At 37.8% G+C, this 13631-nt stretch overlaps 1 protein-coding gene and 1 long non-coding RNA gene across 2 annotated transcripts; one reads left to right on the forward strand and one right to left on the reverse strand.

Annotated features, from left to right (window-relative positions):
- Window positions 1-2587: 2587 nt before the first annotated feature.
- Window positions 2588-2843, reverse strand: LOC134653922 (uncharacterized). The gene is made up of 2 exons (XR_010097295.1): window positions 2793-2843; window positions 2588-2679 (listed from the first exon to the last, which is right to left on the reverse strand). It is a non-coding gene; the product is annotated as an uncharacterized LOC134653922 (long non-coding RNA).
- Window positions 2844-4463: 1620 nt separating this feature from the next.
- Window positions 4464-12245, forward strand: LOC134650559 (zinc finger protein 157-like). The gene is made up of 8 exons (XM_063505517.1): window positions 4464-4701; window positions 5698-5826; window positions 6468-6753; window positions 6842-6928; window positions 8150-8279; window positions 8476-8703; window positions 9284-9392; window positions 11719-12245. Exons 1-8 carry the CDS (start codon window positions 4555-4557, stop codon window positions 12196-12198), a joined length of 1596 nt encoding a protein of 531 aa, XP_063361587.1. The 5' UTR covers window positions 4464-4554; the 3' UTR covers window positions 12199-12245.
- The last annotated feature ends 1386 nt before the right edge of the window (window positions 12246-13631 follow it).

Genomic DNA, 13631 nt, shown 5'->3' on the forward strand with positions numbered 1-13631 from the left:
CTACAGTGGGTAGGTAGGTTATAGTGATGGGTAGGACATCAATTTAAAATGAGTTTGTATGAGTACCTCATTTTCTAAAATGAGGTGTTACAATGTCTTACTTCAAATGAGGTGAGGTACTAGCCTATTTTCAGCGTCGACTATTCCATTAATTCCAACGGCGACAAAAATATTTAATGTATATACATATTTATGTATTCATAACTTCCTTTATAAATAAATAAATAGTAACATTTAATTGGAGTGCAATTCTGGAGGTTAAGAATAGAACTTTTAGGAGAAAGATTATTTTAGAATCAAGTAAAATGAATAGAGGAGTGAAGTAAGACATTTTTGCGGTACGAAGTACTGCGACAAATTAACAAAATGAGTGGTACAAATGAGGTGCCTCACGAGTGAGCGACTCAACACTAGTAGGTTATACAGAGTTACAGGCAGACTGCAACCCGACTGTATCGGCCCTTAGCTGAACATTTGCGAGCATATTAGAGAAAAAAAAATATTACCTACATATTTGCATAATTTTCACCGGGATAAAGAAAAATAATGAGTGAATCCAAAGAGGTCTGTATTAATTCGCGACACGTAGCCACCTACACGTCTGGCAGAAACGTGCCACGTCTAAAGGTGAGGCTCGCACCCGACACAAGTTACTTACAAGTAGGTACTGTGTGTACCATGAAGATGCTGTTTACACTCCACTTCGCAGCGCTTACCTAAAATAATATTTTGTTGAGCCGAGCTTTTGTTTGAAAATATTTTTTTAATAAAATGTGTGCCGGCTGTGCATTCTGCGCTTCACACACCTTACTATTTCAGTAACTGAGGACAGGGACGCGGCAATACGTAGAAGTGAGATGCAAATACCTATCTCTAATGTCATACGAAGTAACTAATTTTATTAATAATCTGTGACCTAACGCTAATTAGGTATACTGCGGTATTGCGGAAATCAACTATTATTTCCAAAAAATATTATCTAAACAAACGAATGTATACTGTAAGTATTTATTTGCTGAACAATAATATTTATTGAAAACAAAAAGCACTTGCATACATACAAATACATACATATACATGAAGGTAGAGTCTGTGCGGAAAGAGAAGACTCGTGGCATGTAGTACTTATGGGCCCAAAACATTCCACGACTCCTCTTTCCGAACAGACTCTATCCAAAATTAACTTGCTAATTATTTATAGGTAAACCAGAACTTTGGGAGTATTGTCAAGAGGGCGCTCGTTTTGAATTTTATATAGCAACAATTTGTATAGTGGGGACAATGGAAATTGGCAGATGATTTTTGTTTTATTCCGACAACTTTAATAAGTGCGAAGTTTGATGTTTGGATATTTCTTCGGTTTTTACGCTTAAATGGCTGACTCGATTTAGATAAAATGAATAGCGTGAATATCATCCAAATCTATTTTCTTTTTTGTTTTCTTTTTTTTAGGTTTGGTCATTTAATTCCGCCCTTACGCCCTTCGCTAGCAATCCGTGATACCGATGCATGCGATACACCTAATACACAAATCAAATTATTACAAGACATCAACCAAATCGTGACGACCTGACTATAGTGACATTTGTCCATAAGTTTGAAACTTACCCGTCAATTCAGATGCTAATTTCGTTATGTTTTCTAATGGAAGAAATTTCTCTCCCGCACGTTTTTTTTCCAATAAATAACTATATACACTATTTACAACTTTTTTTCTCTGTAAAATCTAAAACTTTCGGCATGATTATTGCAGTCTAATAATAATTCACACGAAACTAGACAAAGCAATGTTTACATTGTCAATATTGACAACTATCATAGAGGGTAGATGTTGTCTATTATTAAAATTGTTGCCATTGCTAGAAATTAGTACCAACAAAGTTCCGTAACATGGCGCACCCTCAATAGATCCTGGTTCACCTTTAGGTAGGTACACCGCGTGCAAGAACGATTATAATATAAAACCACTAATAGGCGAGCGTACAGCGGTTATTACACTGGATGCGACTCGCACGTCGCTTCGATGTGCGAGCGGGATGTCACTATACTTAATACGCGCCATAGCATTGTCTCGCTCAAATATCTGATCTGAGAGACGTGCGAATCGCGTCCAATGTGATAACCGTCTACTGGTTCGCGGCCTTGCTTCGGTCCTCATATCTCTTTCTCGCTCTCACTCATAGCTGCGTCTTTAACGGACGTGCGGCGAACCAAGTTCCTCTCGATCGAATAGGGGCCTCGGACCGTAGTAAGTAGGTCTGAGCCGTTTATAACATATACATGTCATGATGTCGCGTTGGCAGGGGCTTAATATGCGAAAAACATGTAACGTTTAAAATAATGTAGGTGTACTACTTGGTCAAGCAAATGTTGTCAGTAGAAAAAGGCGGCAAATTTGAAAAATGTAGGCGCGAAGGGATATCGGCCCATAGAAAATTTGAAATTCCCCCTTTTTTTAGGGTTCCGTAGCCAAATGGCAAAAAACGGAACCCTTATGGATTCGTCATGTCTGTCTGTCTGTCTTTCCGTTTGTCCGTCCGTATGTCACAGCCACTTTTTTCCGAAACTATAAGAACTATACTGTTGAAACTTGGTAAGTAGATGTATTCTGTGAACCGCATTAAGATTTTCACACAAAAATAGAAAAAAAAAAACAATACATTTTGGGGGTTTCCCATACTTTGAACTGAAACTCAAAAAAATTTTTTTCATCAAACCCCATATGTGTGGGGTATGGATAGGTCTTCAAAAATGATATTGAGGTTTCTAATAGGTATCATTTTTTTCTAAACTGAATAGTTTGCGCGAGAGACACTTCCAAAGTGGTAAAATGTGTGTCCCCCCCCTGTAACTTCTAAAATAAGATAATGATAAAACTAAAAAACCGGCCAAGTGCGAGTCGGACTCGCGCACGGAGGGTTCCGCACCATCAACAAAAAATAGAGCAAAACAAGCAAAAAAAACGGTCACCCATCCAAGTACTAACCCCGCCCGACGTTGCTTAACAACTTCGGTCAAAAATCACGTTTGTTGTATGGGAGCCCCACTTAAATCTTTATTTTATTCTGTTTTTAATATTTGTTGTTATAGCGGCAACAGCCATACATCATCTGTGAAAATTTCAACTGTCTAGCTATCACGGTTCGTGAGATACAGCCTGGTGACAGACGGACGGACAGACGGACGGACGGACGGACGGACGGACGGACGGACGGACGGACAGCGGAGTCTTAGTAATAGGGTCCCGTTTTTACCCTTTGGGTACGGAACCCTAAAAAAATATATGATGTACATTACCATCAAAGAGTAGTATAATATATATATTACCATGCAAACTTCTACCGAAAATTGGTTTGAATTGAACGAGATCTAGTAAGTAGTTTTTTTTAATACGTCATAAATCCCCTAAATACGGAACCCTTCATGGGCGAGTCTGACTCGCACTTGGCCGCTTTGTTACTGACAAGATTTGCTTGAACAGCTTTATATTTAGCAAAAGTACAGAATAAATAAAGCCCTTGCTACACGGTCGCCGACAAGCCCCTCAGACCTCGTGGCCTTGGTCTGGACGGACCGTGTAGACAGTTGTTTCCAACAAAATTTGACCAAAACTGACCAAGGTCAGACCAAGGACAGACGGTTAGAAGGCTTGTCGGCGACCGTGTAGCAAGGGCTTAATAGTACTATAATAGGTACCTACCGAAGACTCATTCTCTAAGTCTAATACGCGGATTAGACTCTCGCGCGAGCCACGAGACGAGCCGCGAGCCGCGCTACGAGACGCGAGTCCACCGCTTACACTCGCGTTCGGCTTGTCATTCGGTTATAAACCTTATGCCGTGCCGTTAGTGTTTAAATTATATTAGCTCGACGAGCTTGCGAGCCACGAGACGAGCCGCGAGCCCACCGCTTACACTCGCGTCTCGTGGCGCGGCTCGCGGCTCGTCTCGTGGCTCGCGCGAGAGTCTAAATAGGCAGTAACAAAACGCGTCTGTTACGATTAGCACAGATATGGCCGCTAGGTGGCGACAGCGCCACGCGCGGCTTATGGCTTTCCCCAAAATTGGGGTGGAACGGATGTACTTTTAGCTACATGTAGCAAAACGACGATATATAATATACTACTCTTTGAGTGAGCCACGCCTGGCAAAAGCAAAACAAAGACTTCGCCTAAAGACTTTGTATCCAGACTGCAATTGTTACAAAAAAAAAACTCTCGCTTGACATTGACAGACGAGCGTTCAGATTTAAAAGCATGATCAAATGAAAATACGGGAATCATTTAAATTTTTAATTTAATCAGAGTAAATTGACGGCAATTTTCCCTTTTGATTTTTAATTAAAACATGAAACTTAAGGAAAATAATAATTAAGAAGGTAATACAATAGTTTTGGTGTGTACCTCGTAGCGTAGTTCGAAAATTGATACACCCACGACATATTCGAACGTTCTTAGTTCATAAAAAATAATTGAAGTGAAGTTTAGCGAATTGATGAAAATTTGTTGTTTATTTATCCTCCGAATTGTGTCCAGATTTCAGATTTTTAATTAAAATGTCCTTACCTGACCAACCCCAAGTTCAACTTGCGCTTATAGAGGCCTGTCGTGCCTGTCTTGATACAAAAAGCACAAATTATGTTCAACTTGGTAGTGAAGGCGGTGCTTGGAAAGAATTATATCAATTCTGCGTCGATTTATCGGTAAGTTACTGTCGCTTATAATATCGCTATCAAGAAATAAGAATCAATCCGTAGGTTTTATGTTCTTGTTGATTTTATATTTATATGGCCAACTTGAAGAAAAAATTACAGCATGTACCTATAGATTACCAGTCAGAAGTCTAAAGCATAGGTATCTATTTTTATCAATCCTAGAAGTACAACCTGCATCCGTTATATATGCATGTATTTAAAAGCCAGCCTTTATTGGACCTGAATATGCAAGTATCATATTCATAGGATACCGGATGGGTCTGGCATATTTTGCTGTAAGAGGTTATATGCTCTACCTCAACTGAGCTGCCCCCAAAATGCTATGAGACTTCCACTGTGTATTTGGAATGTCCAGTATGATATATAGCACATATATTATATACATACCCCAGTTTGAAGCTAAGTATGACGCTTCATACTCTGAACTGAATTGCTGATTCATAATAATAACAAATGTGACTCTTCCTTGAAATAAAATATATACATAAAGAGTGTTAGCTTTAGGGAATGCAAATCGGTTATTTTCGGTTATTTTTTGTATGGAAATAATCGGTTATTAACCGAAACCGCGGTTATTTCCATACAAAAAATAACCGATTTGCATTCCCTAGTTAGCTTATTAATTACATATTTAGGTACTAGTCTTTTTGATTTATTCTTCTTGCAACTGCCAATATTGGACATCGGACATTGGCTCAAATTACTCTAAAATATTTTATAATTACATAACAGTAGTCTGATACGGCATAATTTTATAGACATTGGCATATTAGGTACAATTTATTTACCCCTTGTTATTCAAACGTAAAAGCAAAAAGCAAATCTATGTGCCCAGTATGATATATATCATGTAACACATCCGGCGTCCATAGGCTACGGTGACTGCTTACCATCAGGCGGCCCGTATGCTTGTTTGCCACCAATGTGGTATTAAAATTAACCCAACGAGACTGGAGTTGTAATTCTTTGTTCTTTGTATCTTAGGTATTAGTTGACGGTGGCTCACAACTATTATGTTGCAAGTGTGCAGATCTAATAAAGCTATACGCAGAATTCAAAAAGCAGTGTTGTAAGTCAGAAGAGTTTTGGTGTTCGCTACTGTCAGATGATTTGGTGAGTTTAATTACATGTTTTTATTGTTTAATATTATGTTGTAAGTTTGTAAGGGAGCTTATAAAAATCTTAAAAAGCAGAAACATTTTATAATTTTTGACAGAAATATACTTTCAATTGCACTTTGAGTGTTCACTTTGAACCACTTTTGGAAACACACAGACACCTGAGTGTCTGGTATTGAGTTTTTGGCATATTTCTGTAATTCTGATCTCAAGGCAGTGATATGCTAACACAGAGGTAATCTGATGATGAAGAAATTCCTCAATGGAAAAGACACACAAATTGATTTTACTTTCATTAGTAGAAACTTTGGTTACTTGACAGACATGCAAAAGTGTGGAAGTACAGTCAGCAATAAAAGTTTGTATCAAACAAATATTTTTTAACAAATTTGTTTTGAAGACATTTTGTCATTATCCCCATTCCCCATGCTTAACCGTCAGCTTAGTTTAGGAGATTTCAGTAATATATATATTGTAATTCTAAACAGTAGATTCTGATCATCTTAGCATCCAGACCATCTTAGGTTTAGGATACCTGCAGTTCCTCCATAGTTTGCAAAAATTGGCTTTAATTATTTTTTGATATGCCTGTTACTTGTAAGGCAAGTATTTAATGCCCAATTGTTTTCTTTGTAGAAGTGTTCTGTAAACAAGATCAACATAAAGGTGGAAAACCATGAAATTCACATTGTTGAAAGTAACAGTTTACATATAGAAGGACACACATACTACCCAGGAATTAATAATAAAAACCATGATGACATTGATTCACTTAAAGAAGAGTCTGTTGAAGTATTAGAAGAAAGCATATTTGAGGGAACTGATTGTTTTATGTCAGACATTGGCCTCAATGTAATGAAAAAGAAAAAGTCAAAAGATATCAAAAATAAATTAAAATGCGACAATTGCCAGAGGGAGTATAGTAAGTTTGTTTTTGTATAAAATTAAATACTTAAATACCTAGTAACACTTCAGTTCAAAACTTTGAAGCAATGTTTTTTGTTTTACAGAAAATAAAAGATGGTTACTGAGCCATTTAAAAACTTGTGAAAACACAAATAAAACAGCAGTTACTAAGAATGAAATGTTATATTGCGGTAAGATCTTATGTTTATTTAAAATACTTAGTTTTTCTCGTATGTAACAACACGTAACTGTTATTTAGGTACAAAGAAAGGAAACGCCCTTCTCACAGATACACGTCAGTGAAGAGAGTCTTGCCGGAAGCGGTGTACCTATTAATATTTTTTCCTTTAATATGTATATTGAGTTAACCCTAACCAAATTTGACAAATATTTAATTGAGTATAATGACAAAATAGACGTCAAATGCTCACCCCGCCCGCGTAGTCAATTGCTTTGCGAATGCGGGTTAGTCGACTCCTCTAACGAACTAGTGCAATGAGACCTCGTAATCCGTTACATACCGTGATACCGAAGAAGCTAATGCATGAAAAACGAAAATTGGTGGTTAATATAGTGCCTTAGGTGTAGACTAAATGCAAAAATAGTAAACATTACACATTAATAAATTCGTCGGCTTACATAGCCTAAGTGTAAGGCCTGAGTGGACGCTCGAGTTGGGCGTGCAGCGGGGCGGGGCGTGCGGCGTGCATGTTAAACAAATGCTAGCGTATAGGAGTGGCCTTAGTGCACGCTGCTCAAATCACTTGTGAGCCCGACGCCACGCTGCACGCCCCGCCGAACGCTCAGGCCTTACACTTAGGCTTACTCAAACTTGGACACAGCCAGGCGTGGCTCACTCCGCGATTTCGTCGCTTTGCTACAGGTAGCTAAAAGTACATCCGTTCCGCCCCAATTTTGGGGAAAGCCATAAGCCGCGCGTGGCGCTGTCGCCACCTAGCGGCCATATCTGTGCTGATCGCAACAGACGCGTTTTGTTAGAGAGTGAGTCTTCTGTACCTAGTACTATTATTTATTCTGTGACACAGCTTAAAACTAAAAGCTCATTCGAGACATTAGAACCATAAAATAAATGACAGTAGGTACTTACGTCCCAAAACGCTTTCAAGTGTTCCATAAAAAAAAAACACCCAGTTTTTAGCCGTCTTAAACGAAGGCGTATTAGCGCCAATTGGCGCTTTGGGGCGCCCTGTTTTCATAATCTACATAAGCCTCGCAGCCTCGTTTCCTCAAACAGTCTGTGACAACTTATCAGCCTAGATTTTATCTGGGGTCGCCCTTGGTAATAAGCAATTAACAGTTTTATTTAAGTATAAGCGATTCAGTATTCGATACTTTTAAAATGACTTGTAAACTAATTTACTGAAAAAAATATTATGCTCTAATATTTCAAGGTCTATGCGAATTTACATCTGATCGGGAGCTAATGAAACAGCATTTGGACGGCCATGATATCAGCAATGAGATGAATTGCAAAAATTGTGATTTTGCCGGTAAAGATTTCGCGAGTATGGTTTCACATAGGTCAGTATTTTATAGAATCTGTACTGTTACAATTTAACGAGCAATTCTTCGAAACGCTGATGCGAATTTTGTTTTCTTCGTTAGGTAGCTAAATTATTTTGCTTATCAGGTCTTCAAATTCTTGGATTTGCATTTTTCTACGTTTTTAAAAGCGCAAAACCAAAATTTGCAGCATTCTTTTAAAAAATTTTTTCAGATATTCGCATCAACCAAAAGATTTAAAGGCCAAAATGTTTTGTCATGTCTGTGACGCAACTATGCGTTCATCTGCTGTCCTTCAGTATCACTACAGGACAGTACATTTAAAGAAGCCAGGATTAGACTGCACTCTGTGTAAAAAGTCCTTCAAGACGTACAAGTGCTGGCGGGACCATGACCGATGGCACAGGGTTGATAAATTCATATGTGACATATGTGGAAAAAAGTAAGGAATTTTCATTTTGCGGGGATGTCCTAGTTACTGAAATACTTAGATATACCTCAGAATAAAGTCGTAAGTTTAAGTGTCAGATATAATTTGACCCTTATTATACCCACCTTCAGGCTATCAGTTAAACGTTTGGTCTAAATAAGACTCAATAACTGTCAAATATGAGATCTTAAGAAAAACTCCATGACGTATTGTACGTATAGACAAATTTCAAATAAAAAAAAGTCACTTTAGTAAAGATAATGTTTTCAGAAGTTTTCATGTTGATTATAAAAGTGCAGGTGGAACTTCCAAACCGGAGGTCGTGGGTTTGAACCCCGTCTCTTACCAATTGAGCTTCTTTTGTGACGTAAGATACGTGTACATAGATAACGTGGCTATTGTCTATACGTTATTGAAGAACACCCATTTAATGCAGAACTTGTCGACACATATTGCTGAATTTAAAATAAATATTCTAAAATTTAGAAGAATTGAGGGAATTCTAACCTTTTTATTATCTTTAGGTGATCTCACCGATATAATATTAATATTTTTACTAAGTATCCATTTTAACCCTTTTATTATATTCCAGATTTTTGTATAGAAATGCAATCGAAGCCCACATGATCGACCATGCCGAGTTCAACAAATATATTTGCGAAACTTGTGGCCGTGGTTTCAAGCGACTCTTCAACTTGAAGGTATAGTTTCTAGCTTTCTAGTAGAGCCCGAAGGCTTATCCTATTGTCTATTGTTCAGTAAAACCGCTCGTGCCACGTGCCACAACCACCTGCATACAAAATCGGTACTTCGGTTACTGAGTGCCGGCGAGTCGAACCTATTTATTGATTTTATACCTATTTATTGATTTTTGCGAGGATTATGCTCGCTCCACACTCAAGTTGCGAATCGCGCGGGGAAGCCTTCGAGGGATGGCGACCATGAATGCAAAGTCGTTTCGTCATTTGCATGTTGATAACTCGCAAACCCCGAAAGGGCTCATTTCACCTTCAGGCAACAAGTGCCATAAAATGTTAACATTGTGATGACTTGTAATCATTAATTCTTTTTTTTTTCACTTTCTTCATTTACTGTATACCTATAGAAAATTGGCTATAGTTCTGACAAAAAGTTGTGTCAATATAGTGGTGGAATAAAAAAAACTATTCATCCCTACTTTTGGGGTTACCTACTAGCATAAGAAATATGTACTGTTTTTTTAACACTCACTGCCAAGCGCTCCATTTTCAATACATAACACGTGTAGCGTGTTCTTGGCAGTGAATGTGTTAATTCGCTGACTGTTCTTCTTTCAACAGTCAACTAATACTCACCAAGAGAATTTCTAAAAAACTCAAACACAATGAGTTTGCGTTGTTTTATCACAGAGTTCCTATTCCTCCGGTCTCCATAATTAGATCAGCTCTATGGTGCCATAATATTGCATTGTCAGCCAACATACAAAAGTAGGTCTGTGAAGTTTAAGCCTAATCGAATAATGGGAAGTGTGTCTAATGTAGCCTGCAAGATTTGATTACAGACAATGGGACAGGTAAAACTAAACAAAAGCTCATAAAAGACATTATTCTCTCTGCCTGTGCTCCACGACAAACGACTATCGCAAAACTATAAATTCATTTTTCTACTCCAGCACTTAAATGTGTCAATTAAATGACTGACAGTGATATCTAAAGCAATGTCATTTGAATGCTTTGTCTATAGGCTCATAAGATGACTGCTAGCAGTCATCTTATGAGTATAATACAACTGCTTTATTTTTTTTAAAGATACAAGTTCCGATCATCTTGATTGAAAGAGGTAACTCTCTTTTTTTTTAAATAATAACTCAATTTTTTTTAAATAATAACTCTTTTTTTTTAATAGTAACTCTTTTTTTTTAATAATAACTCTTTTTTTTTTTTTTTTTTTTTGCTGCAGCTGTCATAGAAAAAGTAATGTATGCAACAGCTCATAATTGGTTCTTAAAATTCTCGGGTCTTTTTTTACAAAACTCGACTACGTCTCGTTTTGTAACTTCGACCCTTGAATTTTAAGAACCCTTATTATATCACTGTTGCATAAACTACTATTATTACAAATGTGTTCCGACTGTAAAGTTAGCTTCCTCTTTGTTGCGGTGCGACGACCAAATCGAAGAACATTGCGCTAAGTTGGTCGTTGCTTGCTCACCTATAAAACATTGCAAAATATTAATATTTAACGAACAGACTTAAGCGGCGACCCAAGAAATTAGAACCCATCAAAAACATTACATGTAAAAAGATACACGTCTCGCAACGCAATTGTTCTACTACAAAAAAGTTTTGAAATGTAATGCGTAATCAAGTCTGTTATTTTAGTCAGTGCCAGGGGATCTTAAATCCGTATCAATATTAGATAACATACCTACTTATATTTATTTTTTAATACATAAAATTATTCTACAACTTGTTATTTATTTTTGTGGCAATACCTATCTAAAGCATTTTCATTTCATTTATAAAAAATTGCAGATTAAGTTCGATTCAATGGAACACTTGCGATTCACACCACCCGGCCGGTCATGATGCACAACTGCGAAGCGGACATAAACGCAATCGTGCTAACGCAGATGTTGCGGCAGCAGATCAAATTTGTTAGGTATAGTTTGGCAAGAGTCATTTGTCAGTCGAGCATAGGTAGAGATAAGAGAATCATTGTGTATTTTTCTTATGCTGGTATTATAACACCTTTTTTAATTCAACTGTCCAATTGAAACTTCTTAAAATAGGATGGGAGAGGATATATAGCTATGAACGGGTGGTATCTATCTTATGTTCAACTTCCGTGGCAACGGAACGAATGTATAGGTAGCTTTCTTAGTCTCTCTACGTCATATTTTCCTGCTAATGAAATGAAATGTGCTTAAATCATTGTCATTAAATCTTCACTCTCAGATCTAGAATCAAGCCATAGATAAGCATCACCTAGAACGTATCAGTTAAAAAATAACCAAATGATCATATCATATAAAATTGTTTATTTCAGTGCCACGTATCAAATCGACACATCAAACACGCCCCGGTCAAATGTTCTCACTGTAACAGGACATTTAAATCCGACTATACTTTACAAAAGCACTTAAGATTCGTCAATAAAGAAAAGCCTTATAGCTGTCCAGTTTGCACTAAAGGGTTTCCATCCGAAGTGACCCTGAAGAACCACCTATTTTGGCATAGCGACGAAAGGCCCTTTAGCTGTGAAATGTGTGGAGCCAAGTATAAAGCTAAAAGCCAATTGAAAATTCATATGAGGCAACATACGGGTATAATGCCATTCAAGTGCCAACATTGTGACAAAAGTTTTGCCAGTTCAAACCAGTTGAAGGTCCACTCCAGTGTTCATACAGGTGTGCGTCGCCATAAGTGCAATTATTGTCACAGGACTTTTCATGGGAGGAAGCTGGTAGAGGCACATTGCGCCGCGCAACATAAAGATAAAGAGATTAAACTAGATGTTATTATTTGAAATGTTAAATATTTATGTAGGTACTTAACAGAAATAACAAATGTTAAAATTGAAATTGTTTTTCATTCAAAAACAATTCCCAATTTACAACTTAGTAGTCTATTTTACTCATTTCTGTGTCAAGGTTTTGTCCATGTAAGGCACTCATTCACACTCGCACTCGGGGTAGCTTCGCACGACACCAGTATTGTGCTATCGTAGGATATACCGTTTTCCGTTCTAGTCTCCTTGGTGCATATGTCACAATCATAACGTAATCTGGGAATAAAATTCCTGGCTCGTGTTAGGGTTTAAACCGATTGCATCTGAACTGCTGCTCAAAGCCCGGGGTTCGCTTATCTAGGAATTCTTGGTAAACATAATATACCTACCTACCTCTAGCTAGTCACGATAGCGCAAAAGCTAGTCTGTATCAGTTACCTATTTGATATGCTTCGAACAACCGTTCATAACTTTACGTCTAAAACTCAATCATGATGAAACGTGAAACTTTCCAGATCGTATGCATACTGCACACTGATTTTACTAGAGAAAAAACTGTATACGCAGTTTCGTCTGCCCCGCTCCGCTGGGTGGAAAATTTCAATAACCTAATATTTTATGACGGAAACGCTCCAGTTTTGCATACAGTTATTGGTCCATTTTTTACGCATTTCTCCGGTCCTTACGTTTATGCAAGGGAGAAAAAAGCGTAATCCATCAACGTCGGAGGCAGTGTCTCGTTAACATAATGAATTAGTGCCTCTTGATAGGACCATTTTAAGCTGGTTACCGCTTCACCCTTGACTTATGGTTGCGGTAAAAACAAACACGTATAAGTACCTACCTAACTGTTGCTACTTATTTGAGGTCCGGTAACTTTGAGTGGTCGCCGGTCGGGTAACGTTAAACAAACTTTTAAATAATATCCAACTATGTACTTGATCGTCGAGAGAAAGTTTCAAAGATAGTACAGGTAGGTAGGTAGTGATATTAGTTTATTTTCGGTGTTGTACACCTATTACTCGAGCATTGAAACTACAAGCAACTACAAGAAGCGATGGGCGAGTCGAGTTATCTGATTCGAATAATTCGAATCAGCCTACAGATGAGTTAATTCGAATCAAGACTATTGGCAATTCGAATCAACTCGACCACTAGCTAACTCGGCGAATGAATCGCCAATTCGCCAACTCGCCGAGCCGAGTCAACGATATCACACTGCTACTAAGGCCATTCAAAAATAAACCTTAATACCGTAGCTCGAAGGCTCTTTTTACAAGAACTGCCGCTCGATTCGCCGTCACAACTCGAGTTGGTACTATGACCATTCAAAAATAAACCTTAATTCCGTGACGCGAAGATTCTTTTTACAACAACTGCCGCTTGATTCGCCATCCCAAGTATCCCAACTCGAGTTCACTGCTAGTATGGCCAATCAAAAATAAACCTTA

The sequence above is a fragment of the Cydia amplana genome, chromosome 1 (assembly GCF_948474715.1).
Source record: "Cydia amplana chromosome 1, ilCydAmpl1.1, whole genome shotgun sequence".
In the NCBI taxonomy this organism is placed as follows: domain Eukaryota; kingdom Metazoa; phylum Arthropoda; class Insecta; order Lepidoptera; family Tortricidae; genus Cydia; species Cydia amplana.